General features: G+C 39.6%; 1 protein-coding gene across 1 annotated transcript; it reads left to right on the forward strand.

Annotated features, from left to right (window-relative positions):
• The first annotated feature begins 3,303 nt into the window (after positions 1–3,303).
• On the forward strand, positions 3,304–6,319 carry LOC107757697 (heparan-sulfate 6-O-sulfotransferase 1-B-like). The gene is made up of 2 exons (XM_016575252.1): positions 3,304–3,377; positions 4,954–6,319. The coding sequence occupies exons 1-2, from the start codon at positions 3,304–3,306 to the stop codon at positions 5,654–5,656; spliced, it is 777 nt and encodes a 258-aa protein (XP_016430738.1). The 3' UTR covers positions 5,657–6,319.
• Positions 6,320–12,740: the final 6,421 nt, after the last annotated feature.

Here is a 12,740-nt window from a genome sequence, read left to right on the forward strand (position 1 = left end):
TTTAAGTTTATAGCTACGCTCCGGGGTTTCATTTTGTGTAGATTACCATAAGGATGTAAATGTTGGACATCTTTGTATGAATTAGATTTAATGACGAAGTTTCAAATCAGAGTTTGTAATAATTCTCAGTGGCTCACTTCAGGTAACTGTGACTATTTATTTTATCAATGTACATAAATTATACCAGTGTTGTAACCCAGAATTTACTTGGGTTTTCTGTTTTGAGCCGAGGAAGTTCGCTTTCACTTATCTTGTGTGTACGGTGTGAAACAGTCCAAAGAAATGTTTTAATTTATGTGTCAATTTTAATTTCATTTTATTCATGTTTTAAGTACAATTTTTTTGTTTTTAAAGGTACAGTTCACCCAAAAATGAAAATTGTCATTAATTGCTCACCCTCAATGTCGTTCCAAACACTAAAGACCTTCGTTCATCTTCAGAACACAAATTAAGATATTTTTTATGTAATCCGAGAGCTTCTATAGACACCACTGATGTCACATGGACCATTTAAACCATGTCCTTACTACCTTTCTGGGCCTTGAATGTGGTAGTTGTGTTGCTGTCTGTGCAGAGTCAGAAAGCTCTCGGATTTCAAAAATATCTTAATTTGTGTTCCAAAGATGAACGAAGGTCTTGAGGGTGAGTAATTGATGACAGCATTTTCATTTTTGTGTGAACTATCCCTTAAAGTGCTTGTCATTAGCCGTTTCTTAACAGTTGTGATGGTGTCAGCAGATCATGTGGCAGTTGGCCACAGAGAAACAGAGTGATGGTGCTGGAAAGCAACTTGTTAAAGAAACAACCCTCCAATAGCATGTCAGCAGAATTACATCTTTTGATCCAAGGTGTAATCATGTCACTACATATACAGTGGGCCAGTTAAAAATGACTTTAGTGTTGTGGATCAAATTCTTGCAATCATAACCATTCTGGTGCCATCGATATGTCAGTGTGTCATCTTTGTGTGGTCAGAAAAGGTAATGTTTTCCTTTATGTGTGTAAGAGAAAGTTTTATGTGTGTACATAAATGTCCACACTGAATTGTCAAAAATGTGTTTCTTTGTCCATGTTTTTTGTACTCAGCTCTTACAGAGAAATGGATTTTCAAGTGGACCGCCTCCAGGATGACAGACTAGAGTCATTTTGCACAGTCTAGTGCTTTTTGCTGACAAAAAAATGAGGAGACTTCAATTTCCCAACCCACACTCAGAAGCAGCAAGCATCCCCGATGAAATTAAACCAGTCTGGAACATATTCACCTGACCTGTCCTAGTCATGTCACCTTTAGATGGTTGACAGGGGTACTAGTGCGTTAAACCGGTGGAGGTTGGATGCTCTGGTGAAGTGAGGAAACCCTGTGGCAAGAGTCAGCAAAGGTGCTGCATGCTCCACTTCCCTAGTTTAAACGCAACATTTGGAAATGTCTTAGGTAGCCAACATGTTGATTGAAATGGCTTTCTCTGTGCATGTGCTGAGAATGAGAGCATCTTGGCATCAACAAACATTGGGGTTAACACACTGACCCAAACCAACCACTGGAAGTTGTTTTCTCCATTTTTCTGCCACTTCCTCTCTGTGAGTGTGTCTGAAAGTAAAATAGTGCCCCCACAGCTGTTTTGTGTCTGGTCTGTCAGAATGGGTGACTGGTCTCTTTGTGCAGTCATCATATATTTGAGAGGCTGATTTGCATGTGGAGTCGTGTCAGACGGAGAGTTGTGACGGCTCCACAGTGAGCTGTCAGGCCGAGGAGGAGTCTTCCAGCATGCTCTGTCTTCAGCTCTGACCTTGACCCTCTGCGGGCCGTTCATTGCGTCTTTCTCAAGAGCCACATTTCCTTTCCCATGTCTCAGTGGGAGAGAGCAGGGTTTTAACCTCAGTAATGAGATTGTTAATGAAGTTGTGGATTGTTTTAATGTATTTGTTAAGTGTGCTTAATTCTACAATGGATTTAGATGAATGATTTTAGAATGAACCTCCACATTCAGGGTAGCATTCCCCCCAATATTCACATTAGTATTATTGTTATTCAATCACTGGTTCATAGACTATTACATTTGTAGTTATATTCTTGGTACAGGATTTTTGTGTTACTCTTTAAACAAACAGACTCTAGCTAAGACACTGTGTAAAGTTGCACAAAAAAACATTTTATTGTTTGATGCAAGAATGTATCCAATTAAGGTCAGCTCTGTATTTTTACAGGGCCTTAGGATTAGTCAGTCATTTAGGCAAACCACCAGTTAGTTGATTTCGAAAATATGTATTTTTACAAATGTATACTCTTGCTGACATTGAAGTTTTTTAGTACAAGAGGATTAAACAAATACTTACAAACAACAGGCGCCAGATTCCTACGCTTCCCGTTGACTTTGCCAAAGCAGACTTGCACACAAAAAACACACACACAAACTGAAATGCTTCTACCCGAGCTGGCCTCAACTGGGTCTTAATTCAATTATGAAAGACTTTTATAAAAGAGACTTGTGTTCAATAGCTTAATTTATGATTCTGCACAGTGCAGCAGTCCAAGCTTGTAGTATGACCCTCAGTTACTTTGTGAGGTGCCCCAAGTGTCAGTACTGGGTCCATTCTCATTAATAATGTGGCTATTTCGTTGTGTTATTAGTATTGACTGGCCTTGCTGAGAGCAGACAGCCGGTTATTGGCTGGGATTTGGATCTGCCGTGTGTGTTGATGGGGCCCCGAGTTTAATCACTGTGGAAACATGAGAATTATTAAAACGGGAAGCCTTGGCACTGCAGAGGGATCTCGGATGTCTCTCAGGCTCACTAATGATTATAAGCCTGCAGCTTTGAAACCAAATAATGAGAAAGGAAGAGAGAATAAAGATTTGAAGATACAGAGAAGACATAAAAAGTCAAATTATTCTATTAATTTAGATGGTGAATTAAGGAAAAGATCAACAAAATAAATCAGAAGTAAGAATCATTTTAGCAATGAGCTCAAAATCTCAAATTCTGATCTCACATGTCTGAGAGTGTTCTTGCTGTGGCAAGGAAGGTGTTGAAGTGCTCATAACTGTCCTTCGCTTTCTGTTTGGGCCTGTTTAATACATGCACACTGCCACCATGTGGTCAGTAAGGGCACCACATATACAGTGAAAGGGCATTTAAGTGCACAGTGTTGGCTGGATTGCCGCCTCTTGGCCAGAGGCAAGATGATTGCACAGTGTATCTCAGCACCCAGTGTTACCTTGGGAAGTGCCATGTGGGTCACCAGCAATGAATTTCAGCATCGCCCACTGTTTTTGTCTAATCACTGATTTCATGCCGTTTTCGAATGTGTAACCAGCTCTTGGGCACTTTGGAGGGAATCTGTTTCCTTGGCACATTTGGTCACAGGGGTGTGAATAGGTAATGTAGGGTGAAGCACAGCTGGAGCGGGTGGTGACGGGGGGCATTGAATTTGTAACTGAGAGCTAAATCTCTCTGTTGTCAGTTTGGTCGAGATTAATCTGTTGAAAACCACCTGCTAGTTTGTTGGCAGTGCTTGGTCTTCCTCCCACTCCACAAATCCTTTGCATGGTTCCGACGAAACACTTTTCCCTGTGGCTTGTGTCTCTGTAGCATTCTCAGAGTGGCAGAATGCTCTGGTAAAGATATTTTTTGTGTATTTTCAGGAAAGGTCCCTATAGTGTGCATGTAAGCAGCGTAAGAACTAGTATTTTTCTTGAGGTGGTTTCATCACCATCATTATCTGACTGCTCTCACTTCAATACAGCCTTTCACTAAAAGATTCTGAGCCATGCCTTTTATTTAGCTTAGTTCAGCTTCATATAATGGTTGTTAAAGATGTTTGCAGATGTATGGGTATTTTTCCATCTCTTGTTAAAGGCACAATATGTAATTTTCGCCGCTAGAGGGCGCGTATTCAAAATAAACAAATAGACAAAGGCGTAGTTTGATGGCGCCGTGACTCTAGATACATTTGAAATTATTGAAATTATTTGTTATAATGCTACTCTGTGCGGTCGTCACCTGTCTAATAAAACGCACAACATATTAAAGCGTCTTTGGTGTTTCCATGTTTTCTACAAAACAAAACCGTAAATCGAGGGGTTATGACATCATTGGCAGGCGACACAATGACACTATGGACACGGTCCGTGTCACTAGTTAAAATTGCTTATTTCTTTGGATTTAAACATTCTTCGAAACATTTGGGATAATGTAAGTACACAAGTCAGCAAAATATATAACACTGTTCTAGTGGTTTTGGGATATTTTAATAAAAAAATCTTACATATTGTGCCTTTAAATAGGGAAGTGTGCATGGCCATACATGATTTTGTATTGTGTGTGGTGAAAAAGCCCACTTTTGTGAACATTTTTGAGTGAAGACAAAAGAATCATTTAATCTGAGTTTTAAAACGATTAATTGAAACTGAATCACTGAAGTGAATCAAAACTTACCATTGACCAAGTATTTTGCTACTTATATTTATTAAATTTATGCATTTTATGTCTATACATAAAAATATATATTTTGAATCATTCATTGAAACTGATTCATCTTATTGCAGTTCCATCAATCAAAGAACTATCGAAACAGACAGGATGTGAAGTGGTGGGAAAGGATTAACACAGTGGCAAAGGCATTTATTGAGTCACGGTTTACACCTGTTGCATCCTGTCTTTGGAAACAAAGTATTAATTTTAGGATAAAGTTGTAGACATGTAGACTGTATGCCACAATACAGGTTGCATTGTGATTGTGATTTTCCTTTGTTCTACTGTGAATGTTTTGTTGATGATATGAGCAGTTTACGGTAGCTCCAACAGCAAAGGTCATGGGTTCAATTCCCATGCAATGAAAGTCACTTGGGATAAAAGAGTCAGCCAAATGCATACATTTAAATATTATCATAATCTTGTATATCATTGGTTTTGTTTTGTGACTAATGGAGTTCTCCTATCTTGTTTCCTGCAGAAAGTTCTACTACATCACTCTACTGAGAGACCCCGTTTCCCGCTACCTTAGCGAATGGAGGCACGTCCAGCGGGGGGCGACGTGGAAGACGTCCCTGCACATGTGCGACGGACGGACACCAACGCCCGAAGAGTTGCCGCCCTGCTACGAGGGCTCAGACTGGTCGGGGTGCACTTTGCAGCAGTTCATGGACTGCCCCTACAACCTCGCCAATAACCGCCAAGTACGCATGCTGGCCGACCTCAGCCTCGTTGGATGCTACAACCTCTCCACAGTTCCTGAGAAGAGGCGCTCACAGCTGCTGCTCGAATCAGCCAAGAAAAACCTACGAGACATGGCTTTCTTCGGCCTGACAGAGTTCCAGCGGAAGACACAGTACTTGTTCGAGCGCACCTTCCACCTCAAGTTCATCCGGCCCTTCATGCAGTACAACAGCACGCGGGCGGCCGGCGTGGACCTGGATAACAACACGATACAGCGCATCGAGGAGCTCAATGACCTGGACATGAAGCTGTACGACTATGCCAAAGACCTGTTTCAGCAACGCTACCAGTACAAGCACATGCTGGACCGCCGGGAGCAGAGACTACTGAGAGGACAAGCGTCTTTCCACAGCCCATTCCGAGAGGACGGAGCCGGAGGAGAGGGTACGGCACGCCTGCCAACCGAGGACTACATGAATCACATCATCAACGGATGGTAACCGCCCACCCCTCTCCAGAGAGACCAAAAAAGAGACACAGTTACAAGGAGAGGGGGAATATCCATTCCCAGATGGGAGAGTTCAACGTCCCATACTTTAAACGGGAATATGGGACCAGGAACGTTCAAGAAAAGAGTCTGTGAGCGTTTCGCTTAGTGCCGCATCTCATAGGCCTTTTTTTAAACAAAAGTTATGGCATAACATTAATATTAAATTATTATCGATTTTTGTTTGTGCCACAAAGTTTTTCCTCGACCTCCGTTTCTCAAAAAGAGTGACTGAAACGAACAAACAGGTTTTAATATCTGATTCACATGAATATCTGAGAATCTATGAACTCTTTAGGAAAATATAAAGATTGTTTTTATATACATATATATAAATATGTATATATCCTTGATTGCCTTTTTTAAACCTGGTGTGAAGTGGATGGAGCCAGTCACAAGTGGTTGAAAATTACTAACAGGTGTTGTGAGTATGATTTTATAGATATATCTTAATATATATAAGACAAAAGAGTCCCAATTTTCATCAGTGTTTTTATCGTTTTTTTCCCTTTGAGTGTCGATTCCCAAACAGATTCCCATAAGCCCTGGAGATTGTATTGGAAAGCCATTCCTGACAGACGTATCCAACTGTAGTACTGATACCCAAAAAAACGATTACGCCAACATGTTTTGTTTGCTTTTTAACCATGTGCTAATTTATACAGTATGCACTGTATGTGTTTGTTTTTGCACAAATGCTGTGATCCTTTTACCCATAATGCAGTGCAGTATGCCCACATTTTGCATTGTAAATCACGTACTTTGAATGAACAAAACCCTTCTCTCCATTTATCAATCAGGATTCACGTCAACATTTGCCCTTGTTAATTAAGTTTGCACGCATTGAAAACGTGTTAGTTGAACTTGCACTGAGCATGTTGGGGCTTGACATCCCTCACAGATAGATCTCGTTTGGCTCTGTGTCTACGGAGACTCCTTAACTCGCATCTTCACACTTCCCTCCAGCTTAAACTCAGAATAAACAGACTGCTATTGAAGCCATGTTTAGAGCCATTTTAAAAATGCTTATGGGAAAAGAGTGAAGAATTGATCATATGTTCCGTCTGTCTCTCTCAGTCAGAATATGGAGATCAATGCTGATTAAAATCAAGAGATTGGGGAGGAAAGTGTGACCGTTGCTTTGTGTGTGTGTGTGTGTGCGTGTGTGTATGTCAAGTGTATATTGAATATATTTGAGGTGTCTTGAGTTTGCTTCCCAACAATGTTCATTACTGTGAGTATTTCTGTTATTCATGACACCTGGATCTTTAAAATTACCAATAAAAAGTTATTTCCCATTTTTAAGACATGGTTAATTTGAGTCATTTTTACTTTAAAGGGGTCATATGATGCTGCTAAAAAGAACATTATTTTGTGTATTTGGTGTAATGAAATGTGTTTATGTTATGTGGTGTTGTGTTAAATGTTTTTCTCTTTCCTCTATAAAGTAGTCTTCAGTGTCACATGTTCCTTCAGAAATAATTCTAATATGCTGATTTGCTGCTTAAGAAACATCTCTAAATAAATAATTCTAATAATAATGTTGCAGTTTTTGTGGAAACCATGAATCCTTTTTTTTCAGGATTCTTTGATGAATAGAAAGTTCAAAAGACCGTTTTGTTTTTTTGTTTTTTAATTGAAATCTTTTGTCATTTCTGTTCAAGTTAATGCATCCTTGCAGAGTAACATTAATTTCTTTTTAAAAAATCTTACTGACACCAAGCTTTTGAATGGTAGTGTAACATACTGGTAGTGTATATATAAGTAATGTATATACAAGGTTTTATCGCATTGTAGCATACCTTGATGTTTTGGGATTGTGTGGCTAACACTGTGCTTTGATATTTACAGTAGCAAAAACATTTGAATTCCGAGTGGTTTAACATTATATAATTACATTCACCTGAACACTGAAATTTAGCCCTTAAAACACTTTAATCTCAGGAAACCTAACCGCTCTGTGTGAAAGTGTTGGAACAATCACAGGTTTCCTCCCTGTGTCTTACAAAACAGTGTTTCTGTTGTTTGAGTTAATCAGCAGCTCTCTCCCGAGTGTTAATTATCTTAGAGAGTGTGTGTGTGTGTGTGTGTGTGTGCGTGCGTGTGTGCGTGTGTGCGCTCAGTGTCCCGGGAACAGGCTCGATGTTATGACACATTTCCTGTGGAGGACAATTCTGTCATTACTTTTTGCCTGACTCAACAGTTTTCAGTTACAAACAATAAGTGAATCTCAAACAAGAGTCATTTAAAATATCTATATTCATTAATTGTCATATTTCAGTACAGCAGTCTTACCAGGTCAATAAGATTTGTTGTGACTGATTCTGTACAATTTATAACAATTGTATCTTTAAAAAAAAAAAAAAAAAAGGTATTTTTCTCAGGTGGCCAAACCTGTGGGTCTTTCTTCACCTCCATGTCACAGTTTGTGTTCCCCTGAGAGTGGAGCTGAAATCATCTGCTGTTCCTCTGAGACGCTCATGACACTGCTCTGCTGTAACCACAGAGATCCAGCCCAGCAGAAGCACAGGGACGGCCACTTACCTCACTCGTTGTTTTTATTGTTCTTTGTGAGACTGGTGGGATTGGCTTTTGTGATGTGTTCGAAACTAAAGACCAACATGGACTTCAGAGGTTTACAAGGGACAATGTTGCACCACAGCCTAAAGTTGCATCACTCTCTTGCATATGTCCAATAAAAGGGCGGTCTGTTTTGAACGCAAAATATGAAGACAATATAGATACTCATAAAATAATCAAGCATTTAGTATAGTAATATAAATGGTCATGTTGAAGAAGCTAGTCCACTCAGGCAGATGTTAACATGGATGTGACATCTGTTTGTCTTTAAAAATCATGAACAAATCTATGCTACAAATACAGGGCCGTGAAAAGGTTTTTGCCCCCTTACTGTTTTTTTAATTTTTTGCATATTTGTCACACTTAAAAGATTCAAATCATCAAACCAATTTTAATATTACGCAAAGATAATGCAAGTAAATACAAAATGCAGTTTATACATCATAATTTCATTTATTAAGGAAAAAAGCTGGGCAAAAACTTTTTCACACCACTGTATATGAATAAAAAAAAATTAAAAAAAACATCCAGACTACTTTAAATTATTAGAGGTTTGTTACTGAATTGGGTCACCACTTAAGGGCCAACCTAAAATTCTTTAATATTGACAACAACAACAAAAAAACTACAGTATGATACCATTAAACACAAACATCTTAATTACAACAGATCTCAGGATATTAAAATAAATAAATAGATAATTGCTGGAGCTACTTCATGTCCCAAAACCATTCTTCAACTGTCTGGACAAGCAAATGCAAAAAAAAAAAAAAACTGAAGCTACAGTTCCAATTAAAAGTCATTAGGATTTTAATAATAATAATAATATACTTTTCAGCAAGGATGCATTAAATTGATCAAAGTGACTGTAGAGACTTTCACAATTTTAGAAAAAAACATTCTTTTTCAAATAAATGCTGTTTTTTTATTATTATTATTTTAGTTTATTTTATATTATTTAAAAAAAAAATTTAACTTTCCATTCAACAAAGAATCTTTAAAATGATTTCTGAAGGATCATGTGACACTGACAACTGGGGTAATGGCTGCTGAATATTCAGCTTTGCCATCATAGGAATACATTTTAAAATATATTAAAACAGAAAATAGTTATTGTACTTTGGCTATATTTCATATAATGTTACAATTGCACTTGCTTAACTTTGTTCAAGCACCAGCTTTCTGTCAATAGTGATCAGTCAGATAAATCAATAGTCATCAGGGACTAGTAGTCAAGTAGAGCGCGGGGACTGATATTGAAGTGAATGTAAGGGTTCACAGTGGAAGGAATATGGCAGCAGTGTGTGTATGTGTTTTAGCCCCTTAAATCACATTTGCCTTGTTTTCCTTATCACAAGTGTGTCAGCGGCACCCCACAAAAGATTGCATTTTCTCATACACAGCTTTTGATTCAGTAAGACTACAGATCATATCACTTCTCTCCATCCAACACAACCAACCAAGATCTGATTTAAGCCATTAATTTAATTGAATCATATATTTAGGCTTGAGTGGTTCTGCATGGTCTGCATACGTACCTATATAATCAAATCAAGGAAATGTACTAAAGCTGTTGGTTCAGACTCAAATGTGCCTGAAAAGCAGACTGCAACATGGCCTAACCATCAGACCCACCAGCGATTATTCATTTAATTTCAACCCAACACTGAAAAATAAGCTATGATCTTCATGGACACTAGAGAGCACTATAGGACAAATAATGGCACTGATTTGATGTAAGTTGGGTTTGTAGTTATTTTTTTCTATTTAATATGTTTGTGTTGGTACATCATCTGTATGTATCTGTTTATGTCGGTCTATGTATATATTTGTGTAGGAAAGCGTCTAAACTCCCGTACTCGCAGAGTATTTACTGAACTTACTTTTTGGCTGTTGAGAAAGAGTTCTTCATGTCTGCAGGTGTGTAGAATGAATACTTCCCATTTGTTTCCATACTAAATCTGCCATCTTGGCATTGTCCTTCGATCTGGATGTTCTTTGACCTGTAACATAACATAAATCCAAAGCACACTTATTCTGATGCAGGGAGTATGTATGGATTTGTGTGACATGAAAATGACTTTCTGGTGTGAAATTAATTTAGCCTTAATGGCCACAAGACTCTAGATGGACATGCGCATCAGATGAGTTCAATGCCTGCTCAAATGATGACAATTATCTGTGATGGTAAGTGCTGAATGTCCATAAGAGGGAGCTGTAGGTTTAGTTTTGTCACATGCTCCTTGTCCTTTTGTTTGTGATTCATTTCCAGCAGTGGGGGGTATTTAACAGGATGGCAACCAAACACAGATATACACAATGAGACACAAGAAAATTATTAATAGTGTACATTTATTTTTCTTTAATTTATTTATTTTCTCTGTGTCTCAGAGTAAGTTTTTCACTGACCTTGGTTACTAAGAACACTAACTTTTGATTTAAAAAAAATAAATAAAATTTTAACTTTAAAAGTCAATATTTCAAAGACTTTTTTTTTAAAATTTGGCACATTTAATAAAAATTAAAAATTAAAAAAAAGCAATCCTGAAGTAAAATAAAAGTGAATAAAAGTGTCCAAACGTGTGTCAGATGGCATTTTCAAAGTATGCCCTTGAATGAGGAAATACTTTTTGTCTGCTTTGAGTTTTCACGTGCTAAAACATCTGCCATTTTAAAGCAAAGGTATTTAGTGAGGTATTAAAATGTCTCATGATGATCCGTCCAAACGAATCAAAAGATTGTTTACGATTAACTGATTCACTACAATGACTCGGACTTGCTACATAATAAGAAGGTGAGGACCTTTAAAGGGTTAGTTCACACAAAAAAATGAAAATTCCGTCATTAATTACTTACTCATCCTTATGTTGTTCCGAACCCGTAAGACTTTCGTTCATCTTCAGAACACAAACTAAGATATTTTTGATGAAATCTGATTGCTCTCTGACCCTCCATAGACAGCAAGGATACTACCACGATCAAGGCACAGAAACGGTAAAATAGTCCATGTGACCATCAGTGGTTCAGCCGTAATTTTGCAAAGCAGCGAGAATACTTTTGTGCGCAAAGAAAACAATAACATAATTTATTCAACAATTCTTCTCCCCGAGTTACCGTCTTCCGCCATTTTGGAGAGTACCCCAGAACGTAATCAATGCAATCAGCATTGTTTACGTTCAGCATGCATGCACTTTCTACTGAACGTAAACAACGCTGATTACGTTGATTACATTCTGGGGTACTCTCCCTGGACCATGCCCAATACGAGGCGATGCCTCTAGTCGAGTGGGCCCGTACTCCAATGGGGCATTGAAGGCCCAAAGGAGAGTACGCTAGCGAGATGGAGTCTACTATCCATCTAGAGAGTCTTTGCTTTGTGACCAGAAGCCCTTTGGTACGGTTACCGAAGCTGACAAGAGTTGTTCCGACCGCCTATAGGGGGCAGAATGCTCAATATAGATTCTCAGAGCTCTGACTAGACAGAGCAGAGATAGCTCTCTGTCCTCTTCAGAGGGAGGAAGCGCGGAGAGGGTAATGACCTGTGCTCTGAACGGAGTGGAGAGCACCTTAGGTACGTAACCGTGCCTCGGTTTCAGGACGACTTAGCGTCGTTAGGCCCGAAGGTTTCAGGACGACTTTAGTGTCGTTAGGCCCGAATTCCAGGCAGGCAGGGCTAATAGAGAGCGACTGCAGGTTCCCTATTCGCTTTGCCAGTGCTAGAAGCAGAGCAGTCTTCAGCGATAGCGACCGAATGTTGGCAGACTGTAGCAGCTCGAAAGAGGAGCCCTTCAGGGCCCTCAGCACAGTGGGCAGATCCCATGAGTTGGGGGACAAGGCGGATTCAGCCTCCTGGCACCCCTTAGGAAGCGGATGACCGCGCTGTTTCTGCCCACCGATTAGGCCACTATAGCCACCACATAGACTTTGAGCGTGGATGAGGAGCATCCCTTATCCAGCAGCTCTTGCAGAAATGACAATACCTCTGTCAAATCGGAAGTATGAGGGTCTTTGCCGCGGTTTAGACACTAAGCGGAGAAAAAATACCACTTTAAGGTGTAGAGGTGTCTCGTAGACGGGGCTCTAGCCTCCGAAATTGTGTTTAAGACTCGCTCTGGGAGGCTCGAAGGCTCCCGTCGAGCGGCCAGAGGTGCAGGGCCCATAGGTCGGGCCGAGGATGCCATATTGTCCCGTTCGCTTGAGAGAGGAGATCCTGTCTCAGCGGAACAGGCCAAGGGGCCGCTATCAACAGCTGAGTTAGCTCTGATAGTCACAGCTGGTTCATCCAAAGTGGGGCCACCAGGAGAACCTTGTGTTTTTGTTTCCTTACTCGCCTGATTACCTGTGGGATCAGAGCGATCGGGGGAAAAACATAAAGAAGGAGGTTGGGCCAATCGTGGCCAAGCGTCTCTGTGCTTTGTGAAATAAATAGTGCGGTGTGAGTTGTCTTCTGAGGGGAA

The sequence above is a fragment of the Sinocyclocheilus rhinocerous genome, unplaced genomic scaffold, assembly GCF_001515625.1.
Source record: "Sinocyclocheilus rhinocerous isolate Xijiao unplaced genomic scaffold, SAMN03320098_v1.1 scaffold1374, whole genome shotgun sequence".
NCBI classification, from domain to species: Eukaryota; Metazoa; Chordata; class Actinopteri; order Cypriniformes; family Cyprinidae; genus Sinocyclocheilus; species Sinocyclocheilus rhinocerous.

Coding starts and splice junctions, on each gene's coding strand:
- LOC107757697 (XM_016575252.1), top strand. CDS start 3,304: ATGTGTAACCAGCTCTTGGGCACTTTGGAGGGAATCTGTTTCCTTGGC. Junction 3,378..4,953: donor GGTCACAGGGGTGTGAATAG/GTAATGTAGGGT, acceptor TGTTTCCTGCAG/AAAGTTCTACTACATCACTC.